Source organism: Cornus florida, unplaced genomic scaffold, assembly GCF_030987335.1.
Source record: "Cornus florida cultivar Cherokee Brave unplaced genomic scaffold, ASM3098733v1 CherokeeBrave_3.0.0_Hap2_Chr10, whole genome shotgun sequence".
Classification (NCBI taxonomy): domain Eukaryota; kingdom Viridiplantae; phylum Streptophyta; class Magnoliopsida; order Cornales; family Cornaceae; genus Cornus; species Cornus florida.
The window spans coordinates 83,338,282-83,352,926 of NW_026775580.1; the positions used below are offsets into that span (position 1 = coordinate 83,338,282).

A 14,645-nucleotide genomic window follows, 5' to 3' on the forward strand; every position below is an offset into this window, starting at 1 on the left:
AAGTTAACCAAAATGCTGATGGACCTGAAAAAAAACTATTTACCCTGATGTATCACTTTTAGGCACATATGTACCACTTTTTGTGCATCAGGTACCATTTTTATTTTGGGCATAGAAGTACTACTTTTTGGGCACAGAGGTAGCACTTTTTTGTGTAAAATAAAAAGTGGTACCTGAATGCAGAAAAAGTAATACTTATGTGACTAAAAGTGTTACTTCAGTGAGAGTAAACAGTGTTCTTCTATGTCTTCATTTTTTCAAAATCATGAGACTTTGACTCCATTAAATGATAAATATGGATCATTAACACCATTTATATGTAACCAATAGGACAGTGATCTAGCGGTATCAGCCTTTTACTTCTCAAAGGAAGGTCAGGAATTCAAGTCGTGAGTATCAACTAAAAAAAAAAACAAAAAAAAAAACACAATTTATATGTAATAATTCCTAAAAATTATTAGGTCATTAGCCCCGCTGATATAAGATTTTCTCTTGGTCGAGAGGATAATAATTAATATTATTATTATTTAAATTCAAGCAAATACACACAAATACACCTATAATATTATTTCTAATAAAATTCAACCACTCAGATGTATGTTTTGAAAAGAAAAAAATCATACCATCTAAATTAACGTGTATTGATTCTTAATCAAGGTGTTTGTGATAAGTTAATTTATAAGAAAGTACCGGGGAAGAGTACGTACAAAATTCCTTGTATGTGGGTAATATGTATGCAATAATTTTTCTTCTTAACATAAAACAGCTAGCAAAGGTCGACAGACAGCACATGGCATTTCCTGAAAAGGCTACGTTTTGAATGCAACTAAGGTGCTAGTCAAATACACATATTACTGCAAAAGATCATTCCTTTTCCTTTTTTTTGTTCCCTTTTAAACTTGTGAGGGACCTTTCTTTTTCATTTATTTTTAGTTTAGTCTCCATCCACCTTTTCTTTATGCTTTGCCACTTATGCATTTCATGTCGGCCACACCACACCCTACTCTCACTTCATACTCTCTCTCTCTCTCTCTCTATATCTATATCTATATATAGCTTTTTACTTGATGAGTTAGTTTGACTGAGTACTTGCAATATAATATATAATTAAGTATCTTAAATGATGAAGAAAACAACTTTATAATATGGTTTATAGATGAAGAAGACGAAGATGAATAGGGGTTAGAATTAAGAATTTGCCGTCTAGGATGTGAACAAAAGATAGTGAATCAGGGAATAATAGACTATCATAATTAATTCTTATCTCTTTCTTCTTTTACTTTACTTTTTTTTTATTTTTTTATTTTTTTTTTATTTTCTTCTTAGATTGATATCTACTGTGCATTTGTAATTATTATAATCATATGGTAATGAGGCCACACGTGATCGTTGACTAGCAACATTGGCGAAGCGTGCGGTTGAATTTTGCACTCACTTAAATTAAACCCCCATTTCTTTAATTGATTTAATCTTCCTTTTAAAGGACGAGTGTCGGAGCATTGTCGTGTTAATCTCATGGTTTTCAAATAATTTATAGAGAAAACAATGCGGATATTTGCATATATCACATGGGTTCGGTGAGGAGTGAGGACCACCCTATAATCTATTAACGGGAGTTGTTTTTAGTGTGTGTATATATAAATATGTATATATATAGCACAAATAATATTTGCATAAATTTGGATACGAATACTTAAGTGAGACTCTTTTATCATTCGGACAACACTGTGACATTAATTATAAGTAAAAAGTTCCTCCTTTGTGAAGATGGTGGAAGGCGGTAGTAGTGATAGAAGGTGACAATGGCGGTGATAAACGATGATAAAAGGCGACAGCAGTGGTGAAAGGTGGCGGCGGTGGTGTGGTGGCAATGATGAAAGGCGATGGTTGTGATTGTGGCAAAGAAAGACGATATTTGTGGGGAAAGGCGGTGGTAAAATTGCCCTAACTTTAAAAAAATTTATTGCATTGTGCCCCCACTGTCACTGATCGGGCCGTAACAAGTTTGCAAATAGGGTTGGTAATAAGTTGAATCCACATGACCTCAAATTAGAAACAGATTTTAATCTGAAATGTTTATGGGCCGATCCACTTAATTATTTGAGCCCAAATTTTATATTTTACCAGGTCTATTTGACGAACTCAGGTCCGGTTGCAAAAAAAAAAAAACTCAGGTCCGGTCCTACTCGAGTTAAAGTGGGCCATTAATGATTGGGTGTGGGCTCAGAGATGGAGGTCCAGTGGGTAACTAACCTGCAACTCTCTCTCTCATACAGGGTACAGACACAGAGCGTTAGAATAATGAATTACATAGTTCTCAATCATGTTAAGACCAAACTAATGGTTTGAACGAGACTACTATAGATAGCGCAGGATGAAAATATAAATTCTTGTAATGGGCTTTAAATAGTTGGGAAAAAAAAAGGCTTTGTAGAGTGGAGTTAGAGATATGAAAAATGAATGTAATTCTCATATTTATTTCTTCTAAGGTTTTTGTTCTTTTGATGCCGTGAATGAAACTTAGGTTTGAGCTTATTATTACAAGGGGGGACTTGTCCCACAACGGATCGGAATGAGAATGTGAATATAAATGGGTTGAGTGTTAACTCCTGATAAAATTAATTAATGAAGTAGATCTCAGGTAACAATAGTTCTCTAACATAACACGCATGAGTGTACATTGATCCTGCAACATAGAGAACTTTAGGTGCTCAACTATTGTATCTTTTATTGAATATTTGATTCCAGTTCACCAATAAACATAATAGAACTAGTACACATTACAGAATCCTAAATTCATGATAAATGCAATTGCAATTGCCTTCCACGTATCAACTTGTAACTATCATGATAACTAACTTGTAACTAGAGTTTTGATTCCAAACTGAACGATAGGTTGGGTCTCACAGGAAGCTGTAAAGATTCCCAGTCATCGTTATAATCATTGTAAACTTTGCTGTAATACTGATTCACCATTTCTTCACTAACAAGCTCTAGCTTTGGAGGTTGCCACTGTCAATAACAGAGTCGACGTTGGAAATTATTTCCCTTCAACCATTTTCTGATGACTAATTAGATTAAAAACTAGAAAGGAAAAAAAATTAAAAAATAAATTGGTAGCATAATCAAGTCCATTACTATTGTTCTTCTGATTTGATTTTAACAGTTTATTTCTGATACACCATAAGTGAAACTTAGTTTTTTTTTAAAATTTTTTTTTCAACAACATAACAATCATACATACCTTGGGTTTTCTGTCTTTGTCAATTAACATTGCTCTTACACCCTGCATACAGAATTTACCATGCATTTGTTAGTTAAAAGAAAATTTACCAAGATTAATAGAAGTAACAGTATATCGCACTTGTGGTGACCTCATAAAAATCATCATTAACTGTTCTTCGAAAACAGTGGCACATGAATTTAAATTCACGAGCAAGACATTGTTCAAGTTTCTGCATCCGACCTTCTCTAATCTATTAAGAATACAAAAAACACTTGGTTAGTCTCAAAATTAAGCATAAAGTTCCCAAAATTAGTAAAAGAGCATTTACAATTGATGTTACCGATCTTAGAGAAAGTTTAAGGCTTGTTGGAGAAGCAGACTTCATTAAGTTTATTGCCTTAATGATCCATTTTTCTGCTTTCTTTGCAGCAAAACTCTCCTAAATCAAATAAATATATTCCAATTTCGCAAAGAAAAATATCAAAAGTCAGATTATGTATCCAGCATTTCTGAACTAATGTAAGTATATGCAAATGAACTAAATATAATGATGTGATATTTAGGAAAAAAAATATAATGATGTGATATTTCTTCAAAAATGACATTACCAGTGATGATAATATTTCTTCAACTGTTTCTCTTGAGAAGCATTCATTGATAATCTCCAATCTGATTCACATGTGAATTTAATGCCACCAAAGAATTATGGATTTCATGCATAAATGTAACAACATATAAACATGCAGCAACTTCTCAAATGCAAAACTAGGAAGAACAAAAATGGGAGCAAGTATATATTTGTAAACAGGGGCGGACCAGTATATGCCTGGGGGGGGGGGGGCGCACTTGCCCCCTCTGGCCTGGCCCCGCCTACTATAGATATATATATGTATTTTTTTATATTTTATATGTGTATATATGAAATTTTTTATATAATGACCCCCCTCAAATTATTAGTTTTTAAAATTATTTATTATTTTTTTAGTTTTTTCCTAATTTATTCTTCGAATTCCTTAAAAAAAAAAAAATTTAAATTATTTCCTTTTCAAGTTGTCATTTTTCTTACTTTTTTTTCCCTTCTACTCCTTTAAATAAATTTTTTTTTTTTCCTTTCTACTCCTTTAAATAAGTTTTTTTTTCTTAACATTGTGCCCCTCCTAAACTAAAATCCTGACTCCGCCCCTATTTGTAAAAAATACAACGGAATGAATAGAATTTGAACACCTTCTATACGCGCTATCTTGTTTGATGCCTAATTGGTGTACAAATTTGTTGATAATTTCAGAAATGGCTGATACATCTGATGAATCCACCACATGGAGTGCATTTTCCAATGAAACAAGATCCTACAAGAACTCAAACCAAAAGTTAGTATCTAGCTTGGACTAAGTCATCAAGAGAACAATAAAAAAACTATTATTTAAAAATAGACCTTTTTTATATCTGAGTTTTCATAAAACAGTTTTCAGAAAACTGAACGAAACAGAATTTTGTTGTACTGTTTTCAGTTTTCTGTTGGATTCTCATTTTCCTTGCATAGAGGAAACTTTTTTTTTCTCCAATTCCAATTTTGAGGCACGAATTCCATGTTAGCGAACGTAGCCCATACGTGTTATAAAATAACGTTTAACATGAAGTACCTTTGAAAGGATAAAATGAGTAGCAAGGCCAGATGCAAGCATCTCAGTTCCATCTAATTGTGCTCCAGTCAGCCCCAAATATTCTCCTGTAAAAATGATTTTTAGTTCGAATGACTTGAACAATTCTACCATTATAACACTTGATCGATCGTGTAAAAGTTTAAGAAGGTTGACATGTTACTAAATTTTTGGAGAAGCAGACAAAATATTGTTACCAAAATATCCCGGAAGCCTAGAAAAGAAATGAGATGCACCAGCATCTGGGAAAAGCCCTATTGATGTTTCTGGCATAGCAAATACCTACAGAATTGTACAAAACAAGGTAAAATTAGTATGTAATTAGTTACCGAGGGACCAGATACTAAACATTAATCAACAAAGAAAATAAATATGAACTTTAAACAAGCTAGTTCGGAAGTTTCCAAGAACCAGCAATGGGATATAAACTTAAAACGAGTTCACAAGATGAATAAAAATACATCACTCTTATTAGATACTCCGTAATTTTTTTAATTTTTTTTAACATCAATGACTTGTAGTATACATATAGGTGACAAACATCATATGATAAAATGAAATAAACCTACAATGAAATCCAATGTAACCACTCAATATTCAAGCGTAGCAATATTTAGAAGTGATATTGTTTTGAAATTAAAGTGAGGAGTATTTAAAGGTAGAGAAGTACAGTATTCTCAGTAACAACTCTAAATTTTGTATGCATGGTCAGTCCAGCGCCTGCTCCCATTACAATCCCATTTATAAGAGCAACCTACAACAAGTTCATCAATTACAGAAAAATGGATTAGGAAAGAAAAATAATGCTTAGAGTATAATTATAAATGCTTAGGAACATTGTAAACAACGTTTGAAAATTAAACAATCTCACCAATGGCTTATTATATGTTGCAAGTAAGTAGTCTAAAGTAAGTAGTTTCCTGTAAACATCTGCAACAAAGCTCCAGTGTCCTGATTCATTTTTAGTAAAGTAATTAGGTGAGTGTGTATACATTTTTATGTTTCGTGAAGAGGAAAGATACATCCTCCCGGAGGATTTCCTAATGGAAGGATCTGAGTGGACTGAGGGTCCCATCACTGACATCGTCATGCAGCGGGGTCCACACCCCTCTCACTTTTCCATCATTTAACATCTTTTAAATTTCGAGGATGTATCATTTGCTCTTCTTGAAACATTGAATTAAGTAGAACAATTTAATTTCTACATGGAATTACCAATTCAGAGATTCAGTTTCACAAGAAGTTTGTTTTCCTTCTTATGCAATTGTGAATTTGAGATGCTTTCAAAGCCATAAATATATAAGTAGCTAACTAGGTAACATATACCTGTAGCTATAATAGCATTACTTGTAGCTGTAACATCACCACCTACACAAAATGATTTTCCATTTCCCTACATTTTGATATTAAAGAAGAAGAGATCAAAGAAAAATTATTTCGTAGTTAGCATGGGTGTAAAATATTGAAAATTTTGTGAGAGTAGAACAATGATCACAAATCAAAGAAATCGCAATTTATAAGATTTGAGTATATAAAATAGTGAAAAATGCATCATGATTGACGTTCCCAGTTGGCTAGTTGTTACTTTTGAACAATTATATATATATATATATATATATATATATATATATATATATATATATATTCATTGGTATATTTATGCTAATACTATTGCAAAAAAATTTGATCCTTCAAATTTGAAACATATTCTTCATTGGTAATAATTGTTCTCCCTTACCTTCAAAAGTACAAGTTTGACAGAAGGATCCTTCTCATACGCTTTGAAATTGTTTAACATCTGGAAAATCTGCCAAAAAAACAAGGTTCGCCAATCAATTATCGTCATTGATATAAATATTGGGTAATTTAGACAAACCTCCCCTACGGTTTGTCATAATTATAGGGACCTCCGCTCTGGTTTTAGAATTTACTCGGATCTCCCCTAAGAATGAAAATATCCTACACAGACCTCTTTTCTGTTAGAGTCAACTTCAGTCAATGATAGAAATTGCTGACGTCATGTACAAATTTTACTAAAATTCCTATAATACCCTTGTCCCTATATAATTACATGTTTAAGAACCTTCTGATCGGCGAGCAAATACCAGAAATAAGAAATTTCTACGGTGAAGACATGGTGGCTGTGACCAATTAGAACAGTGAAGACACGGCAGTTAGAGAGAAGTTTGGGTCCATTTAATTCTGAGTGATTCCGGCAAAAGAAACGGTGGCTGCGAACAATTGGGTTTGTGGGTATGACATTTACGATTGGGTTTGCTTTGTGTGATTTGGTTTTTATTTTGGAAATCAAAATTGAGAGTAAAAATATTGATAAATATTCAAGGTTTAATCTTTTTTATCGATGCTTGTTTTAATTCTAGTGTACTATTGTTTTGTTTTGTTTTGTTTTATATTAATTTTCTTAATATATTTTTTACCGAATTGATCAGATATATATTTTTTACCAAATAAAAGGAAAAAGATAAAGATGGAGGAATGTACAATTCCTAAGCTGGAGAAGCAAGATTCACTAGAGGGAATTGCAATTCCTAAGCCGAAGATGCCTCTGTTTGAGTCTCCAGTTGTTTGATCTTAGCAGCAATGAGCTCTTTGGGAATATCCCAATTGAGTTGTGTAAGATTGAGGCCCTATATCCGCATTTGCAAGCACTTCATTCCTCTTTCGCTCCGCCTTCAAATCCTATAATTTTTACTTTTTTATTTTCTTTCGCTGGGTGGATGTGGTAAAAGTTTTCATCTGCGAACGCCACACACATATGAATATATATAGGTTGTGTTGTATTGGTGTGGATGGTTGAAGAGGAGGAAAATGGTAAGGCTGGTAGTTGCAGCAGGCGGAAAGGAGAGATGGTGTAGAGAGGTGAGGAGAGAGAAAATCAAGAAAAGCTTTTAACAGAGGTTTCAAGAGAATTCAGCTTATTAATAATAGGGTTAATTACAACGACACCTCCTGAGGTTTGCCATATTGACAACCATATACAACTTAGCCATTTTTTAGACAAAAACACTCCCCAAGTTTGCAAATTTGAATAATGACACCCCAAACACAATGAAATTACATGTTTACGCTTTGACCATGTAAAATGACCAAATTACCTTCATCTAAAAAACCTTTTCTTCTTCTAATTTTTCATCTTCCCATTCATTCCCTGTGTGGGCCAATATACACAACCACTACACACCGGCACCACCGCTGCAACCTCTACAACCACCATCTTCTTCCCCGTTCCACCACCATTACACAAACCCAACACCTTAAAATTACACACATATATCTATATAAACATATATACATACATACAACGCTTTGCTCACTGTCTGTGCTCTCTGCAGCCGGCTGCCCATCTCATCCGAGCTTCCTCCTTACTCGTCGGCAGCCGTTTTGAAGCTCTCTACCCACCCCATCGCGACTGAGTTCAGTCCACATTCCACAGCCGAATTCATCACAGAAATCCACATCGCGCGAGTTCCCCCTTTGCTGCGAGCTTGGCTGGACAGACCAGCAGAACGAATCGGCGAGGGATGGTGGCTTGTGCACACCGGCAATTGACGCAACAGTTGGCAAGATGGGTTATGGATGAATATCAGTAATGCTCGAATGTGGTTGAATCACAGTGGGCTTATGGCGCTACACCGGCAGGTGGTGTTGACAAAGACGGTTCGCGGCAGAAACAAGGTGGATGTTAGGTTTGCAAGCTGTCGCGAGTCCTCCACAGTCAAGCTCTCCACAACTGAGGCCGAGTTCATCCCAAATGGCGAGAGACATGCCAAATAAGCAAAGACTGAAAAAATGAAGTCCAATAAAAAATTTTCAGCGGATATGGCGTTAATGGAGGACCGAATCAGAATAGTGGACTGCTAGGTTTGTGGCTCAAAATTTGTGTGAAGAAATTAGTTTCCTTTTTGGTTTTGGAAGGTTGAAATTTGTAGATAAAATTGTATCACATTATGTTTCTATTTTAGAGTTTTGATCATTATGGTAACTCCTTGTATGCATGTTGGGGAATACTTGTTCAACAAGGAATTGGGTTTTGAAGACTCTATAAATAGAGATGGGTGTGAGGGGTTTAGAGAGAAAAGAGAGAGAGTGTGTTGTGAGGAGATAAGTGAGTATATGTAATTCCCGAATGTATACATGTAGCCTCATAAGAGATGGTGTGTGAGTGAGTGGGGTTTTGATATGTGGTTGTATATTCTCTTCTTTGATTCATAATAGTGAAATCTCTCTCTTCCATGGACGTAACCTTAGAGTTGGGTGAACCATGTAAAATATTGTGTTGTGCATTGATGTGTATGATTGTTATCTCTATGTATGCTTGTGCTGATGTGATGTGATGATACTTCCATGTGTGTGATGAAGGAGGGATTTAACTTTCAATAACAGCCGACCGTTGAGTGGGTTGGAGGGAGTTAATTATCCCCAACAATTGATATCAGAGCCGATGGTGGGTCATAGCTTGTGATTGGTCCTGAAGATCAGTAGAAAAAGATTGTTGCGAAGTTTGTCAGAGCAAAAGATGATCGTGAGGTGCTATGGAGATTCAATCAGAGTTGATGAAGACACGAAGGTATGAAGAAGGTGATGGTGTGAAGCCCACGATGAACAAGTCTTGGGATAAGCCAGATAATGCTCGTTTTTAAGATGGGCAAAGGTGATAGAGTTGAAGCCCACGAGGAACAAGTTTTTGGGACAAGCCAAGAGTAAGTGCTAGTTCTCAAGATGGGGCAAGGGGTGTGAAGAATGAAAGGGTTTGCTCTAAACCCAATAAAGAGCAAAAAGGAATATGAAAAGTGAAGATGAGAGGTTTGTTGCTTTGATCCAGAAAAGTAAATGATGAAGATGAGTTTAATATTGGTGGGTTGCAATGCGTGAGCAATTGAACACCAATGGGATGGATAGAAAATATAGAAGAAAAATGAATAATGATGAATTTGAGAAAAGGTGGAGATTATTAGAGTGTTTCCCAAGTTCATCATAGTGCTTTATTGGTACGTGGAGAAATTTTTAGTTGAGGTGGAGTAATGAAGAGCTTGAGGTGGAGGTATGTAGAGATCCTTGTTCGAGGTGGAGCTATGGAGAAGCACGTGAAGATAAAAATTTGAGCCAAGGTGGAGATTGTTAGGTTTGTGGCTCAAAATTTGTGTGCAGAAAATTAGTTTCCTTTTTGGTATTGGAAGGTTGAAATTTGTAGATGAAATTGTATCACATTATGTTTCTATTTTAGAGTTTTGATCGTTATGGTAATTCCTTGTATGCATGTTGGGGAATACTTGTTTAACAAGGAATTGGGTTTTGAAGACTTTATAGAGATGGGTGTGAGGGGTTTAGAGAGAGAAGAGAGAAAAGATGTAAGGGGTTTAAGGGTGAGTGTTGTGAGGAGAGAAGTGAGTATGTAATTCCCGAGTGTATACATTAGCCTCATAAGAGATGATGAGTGAGTGAGTGGGGTTTTGATATGCGGTTGTATATTCTCTTCCTTGATTCATACTAGTGAAATCTCTCTCTCTCATGGACGTAATCCTAGAGTTGGGTGAACCATGTAAAATATTGTGTTGTGCATTGATGTGTATGATTGTTATCTCGATATATGCTTGTGCTGATGTGATGTGATAATGCTTCCGTGTGTGTGATGAAGGAGGGTTTTAACTCTCAATAACAACCAACCGTTGAGTCGGTTAGAGGGAATTAATTATCAACAACATGGACACGGTTAAAGGCCATGTTGCCTCGAGAACGGCGAAATCGACGGCAGTAGAGAACTTAAAATTTTTGACTGAATTGGAGAGAAAAAAGGATTGCACGGCTTGGACGACGGCGACCACAATAACTATAACGAGGACAACGACGACCAAGGATTTTGACTGGGCTGTTCTTATTGGTGATGCAAGGATGTGCGACGAGGGTCTGTACCATAAGTGGGTCTGAACTGAATGGCGGTGAAGAGGATTGAACGAAGATGCATTATCTCTTACTGAGGAGGCATTCATGCATCCATTAGGGAAGAGAGAAGGGAAAATGTTTTAAAACAAACGAAACTTATTTTGGGAATTTTTTTTTTTTTTTATAAAAGTGTTTGTGAAAACCCGGATGCCTAGGAGGCGCCTAGTGGTCCGTGATGTTAGCGTAGTCTAGAGGGGAGTATGGTTGAGCTAACTAGGCCGGATGCGACACTCTGGAGGTGCCTTGTGGTCATGGATGGTTAGTCAATCCTCCTTTCGTGACGTCTTGGAGGTGCTTTGGGTCGAATTACACTAACGGTTTGGAAATTGAAACGGAAATGTTTCGGATATGGGGAGCAACATTTGCATGACATTGCACTTCATTAGAATATATGGTGTGTATGTGTTTGGGTGACAATTGTTAAATACTTGTCGTTGTAGTTGTTGCCATGTACCCCCTATGCTATGATCCCGTTTTCTTCTGCCTATTCCTTACGTGGAATTCACTGTGTCATAAGAAGTGTGTCTTAGACACTTCCTACTGAGCGTTTAGCTCACCTCATTATTTTAACATTTTTAGGTTCGGGAGAAGAAGTGGCGGACTACAATCCACCAAAGCCTTAGCTTGGATTAGAAGAATGTCTCTTTTGCTATCTTTTATATTTAAGCCTCATTTTATAAAGTGTTGACCCAAAATGTATCATTTTACAGCATGTGAAGTATTTAGATTCATTTTGTATATGGCCATTGGGGTAATGTAATTAAGTTTAATTACACTAAATCCTTTAGTGTATTTTATGTAACGTGTTATAAATTATGTTAACACTATTATTGTTGTTTTTTGTATTAAGGGTTGAAATGTTTAAAAATATGTACCTGGATATGGTGGTATTGGCTGATTGGTTATTAATGTTAGTGTATCTCAGTTCCTTAGGACATTGAACAACCAAAATCAGGCAACGTGAAATTCCCACATGTCGACCGAATGACCTGAGCCAGTCGACGTGAAATTCGACCGCTATATGGGCAGTGAGCTTTTTTACTGTACACGTCTCAAACCAGTCAACGTGTAACTTCCCACACGTCGACTGGTATCTCCTATTTTTGGGCAGTAAGCAATTTCATGGCCCAAATCAATTAACATGAAATGTATATATATCGACCGGTTCCTGTGTAGTAAAGGTTTGTGGCTTATTTTCTCATTTTGCCCTTGATCACTCACTCAAGTATATTGTCAAAATGCAATAATTATATTTTAACCATAGAAAAGACTATATTGCCACAGACTTTATCTTATCTATTATGTGATACGAGTAAATGACCATTATGCCTTTTGAGTCTCAAACTATTAGGATTGTGACAAATGACCATCTTGTCTTTGTTGGACTTTAATATACAAATTTAACGTGAAAGGACTATATTACCCTTGGATGATTTTGGGTCGGATAAGGACCCGTTTAATGATCTGAATGTAGTGAATTTGGGTCGATACATAGTTGTTCATAAGTGAGTTGAGATAGGGAGGGAAACATAAAAGTAAATAGAAGAAAATGAAATGTTTTATTAATTTCTACAATTATTAATTAGATATATATTCAATAATTAAAAGTTTAGCAAATGATACCCTTTGCACCCCCACTTTCACACAACATTCAAGAAAATAGAAATGAGAGATCAACAAACTATATATATATATATATATATCAGCAAACAATAACGAGAGCAAACAGTTTGGCCAAACCATTTGATTGTTGAGGCAGTTCAATTTCTCAGGCCTGTTTAAAATCACTTTTCTCGTACTTGAATTTTCTTCAAACAGAACCTGACCCAAAAAATGGTAAAATATAATAAAATTAAAAAAAAAAAAAAATTATTACACTAACATTGAGTAGAGAAAATAACAAATCAGTAATAACATTTTTTTTCCCTGGCAAAGAAAAGTAGAATATCATTAAAACAATTAGGAGTTTCAATATGAAAGAACATTCAACCTCATAAATTTTTGAAATTAGTACAATGACAAAATAAGTTTTGAAAAAAAAATAATAATCTTAGTGTTAGAACTTAATAATTAAAGCGTCTTTCAAGATGCATTGAATGAGACGTTTATTAAAATTTTAATGATTTGTGTCATTTCATTCTCAATATTTGTGCAAAAAAAAAAAAGTTAGATTATAACAATAATAATAAACATTCACACCATTTCCAAATGCTTGACGAGAGACTTAAAAAGGGAATTTAGAAATGAAGTTAAATGATAACAATAATAGTAATAATAAACATTCATACCATTTCTGGAGACATGAGGAGAGAAAACAACGTGGAAACAAGTGTCGAGATAAGCAAACAGAGATCAATGCTGTCAATGAAAAATGTGGTCAAGAATGCAAGAAAATATATGAGCCACGATTCCTATATATAATAGTTTACTACTACTACTACTTCTAGAATTAATGACTTAAAATAAACGAATTATTAAGATTTCATTCACCATTTAATGCTAGGGGTTAGTAGTTAGAGGAGAGGAAGGGTGACAGGGTTTGAACACCTAAGCAGGAAAGTAATTCAATCACTTGAACAACACACATACACTTAGGCACGGTTTGTTTGGATGTAAAATATTTTTCAGAAAATATTTTTTAATTTCCTAATGTTTGGTTTTCGTAAAATATTTACGAAGAAAAAAAAATATTAAAATTTAATAAAAATAATTTATTCATAAATTTTCGACAAATTATTTTGCATGTCCTACCTGATAAATTCGATCTTAATTTTGATGTAAACCTTTACCAAATACTGACAAAGTAAAAATTAAAAAATATATATTTTACCTAAAAATAAAAAAATTTTAAAAATAATATTTTAGTCAAAACGAACGAATTAGTATTATTATTTTTTGATTAGAGTCATAACACTCATTCACTTTGAATTTGTTTAAATTTATTTATTTATTTTATTATTAACAAAAAAACACACACCACTAACACATCTACTTTGTTTCTAGAACCCTAACACTTGGACATTTCACGATGTACTCATTCAAGCTCAAAAGTCAAAGGGACCAAATAACCAATAGCCAATTTTGTTTTTTATCCCTTGGCAAACACAACCAAACCACTAGGATACACTGAACCTACGAATGTCACAATCAGCAGGTAGTTTAATATCAAACGGAATTTGAGAGAGCTTAGCCACATGCCATGCCTACCCACATGGTACATATGCCGTTTGTTTAGTCCCACTCTCGCACGTAACGAACCTAATGAATCTACGTATCTATCATGTTTCTCAATACATCTTACAAGAAAGTTTTTATTCTACTTTCACGTTGTGATTCACATTTTACTCACTTTATTCATTAAATTTCTTATTTAGAATAATACACCATATTCAACCGCCATGTCAAATCGCCATGTCAAACACTCGTCCACTTTATTTCTCTTACACTTGAACCCTTAATCGAATTACTAAATCACAATGCAATTTCTTTTTATTTGTTGCGCATCATATGCAAATTAAAATAGTGGAAGTCATCTTGGCTTATTGTTCCGTACTATTAAAAAATATTAAAAATAAAAATAAAAAATAAAATAAAATAAAGCCTGGGGACTTAAGTAATGATACACATCTTTTCTTGAATATTGAAACGAGAACTAAGTACACATGACAGAATCTTAAATTCATGAAAAATGCAATTGGAATTGGCTTCACCAACTTGTAACTAGAGTTTCGATTCCAAAGTGAGTGATAGGTTGGATCTCACAGGAAGAAGTAAAGATTCCCAATCATCATCATAATCAT

At 34.5% G+C, this 14,645-nt stretch overlaps 1 protein-coding gene across 3 annotated transcripts; it reads right to left on the reverse strand.

The window, feature by feature from the left end:
- Positions 1 to 2,702: 2,702 nt before the first annotated feature.
- Positions 2,703 to 13,253, reverse strand: LOC132279621 (probable 3-hydroxyisobutyryl-CoA hydrolase 3). 3 transcript variants are annotated; one of them, XM_059781644.1, is made up of 14 exons: positions 13,134 to 13,252; positions 12,586 to 12,666; positions 6,623 to 6,691; positions 6,211 to 6,277; positions 5,756 to 5,835; positions 5,555 to 5,638; positions 5,082 to 5,166; positions 4,867 to 4,952; positions 4,451 to 4,572; positions 3,835 to 3,895; positions 3,567 to 3,665; positions 3,375 to 3,476; positions 3,245 to 3,286; positions 2,703 to 3,012 (listed from the first exon to the last, which is right to left on the reverse strand). In XM_059781644.1, exons 1-14 carry the CDS (start codon positions 13,146 to 13,148, stop codon positions 2,866 to 2,868), a joined length of 1,140 nt encoding a protein of 379 aa, XP_059637627.1. In that variant the 5' UTR covers positions 13,149 to 13,252; the 3' UTR covers positions 2,703 to 2,865. The 3 variants fall into 3 exon arrangements, with proteins under 3 accessions (XP_059637627.1, XP_059637628.1, XP_059637629.1); XM_059781645.1 differs by having other exon boundaries at positions 2,869 to 3,048; positions 13,134 to 13,253; XM_059781646.1 differs by having other exon boundaries at positions 2,905 to 3,061; positions 13,134 to 13,253.
- Between the last annotated feature and the right edge of the window lie 1,392 nt (positions 13,254 to 14,645).

Coding starts and splice junctions, on each gene's coding strand:
- LOC132279621 (XM_059781644.1), bottom strand. Junction 5,639..5,755: donor CAACATATAATAAGCCATTG/GTGAGATTGTTT, acceptor AACTTGTTGTAG/GTTGCTCTTATAAATGGGAT. Junction 3,013..3,244: donor ACAAAGACAGAAAACCCAAG/GTATGTATGATT, acceptor TGTTATTGACAG/TGGCAACCTCCAAAGCTAGA.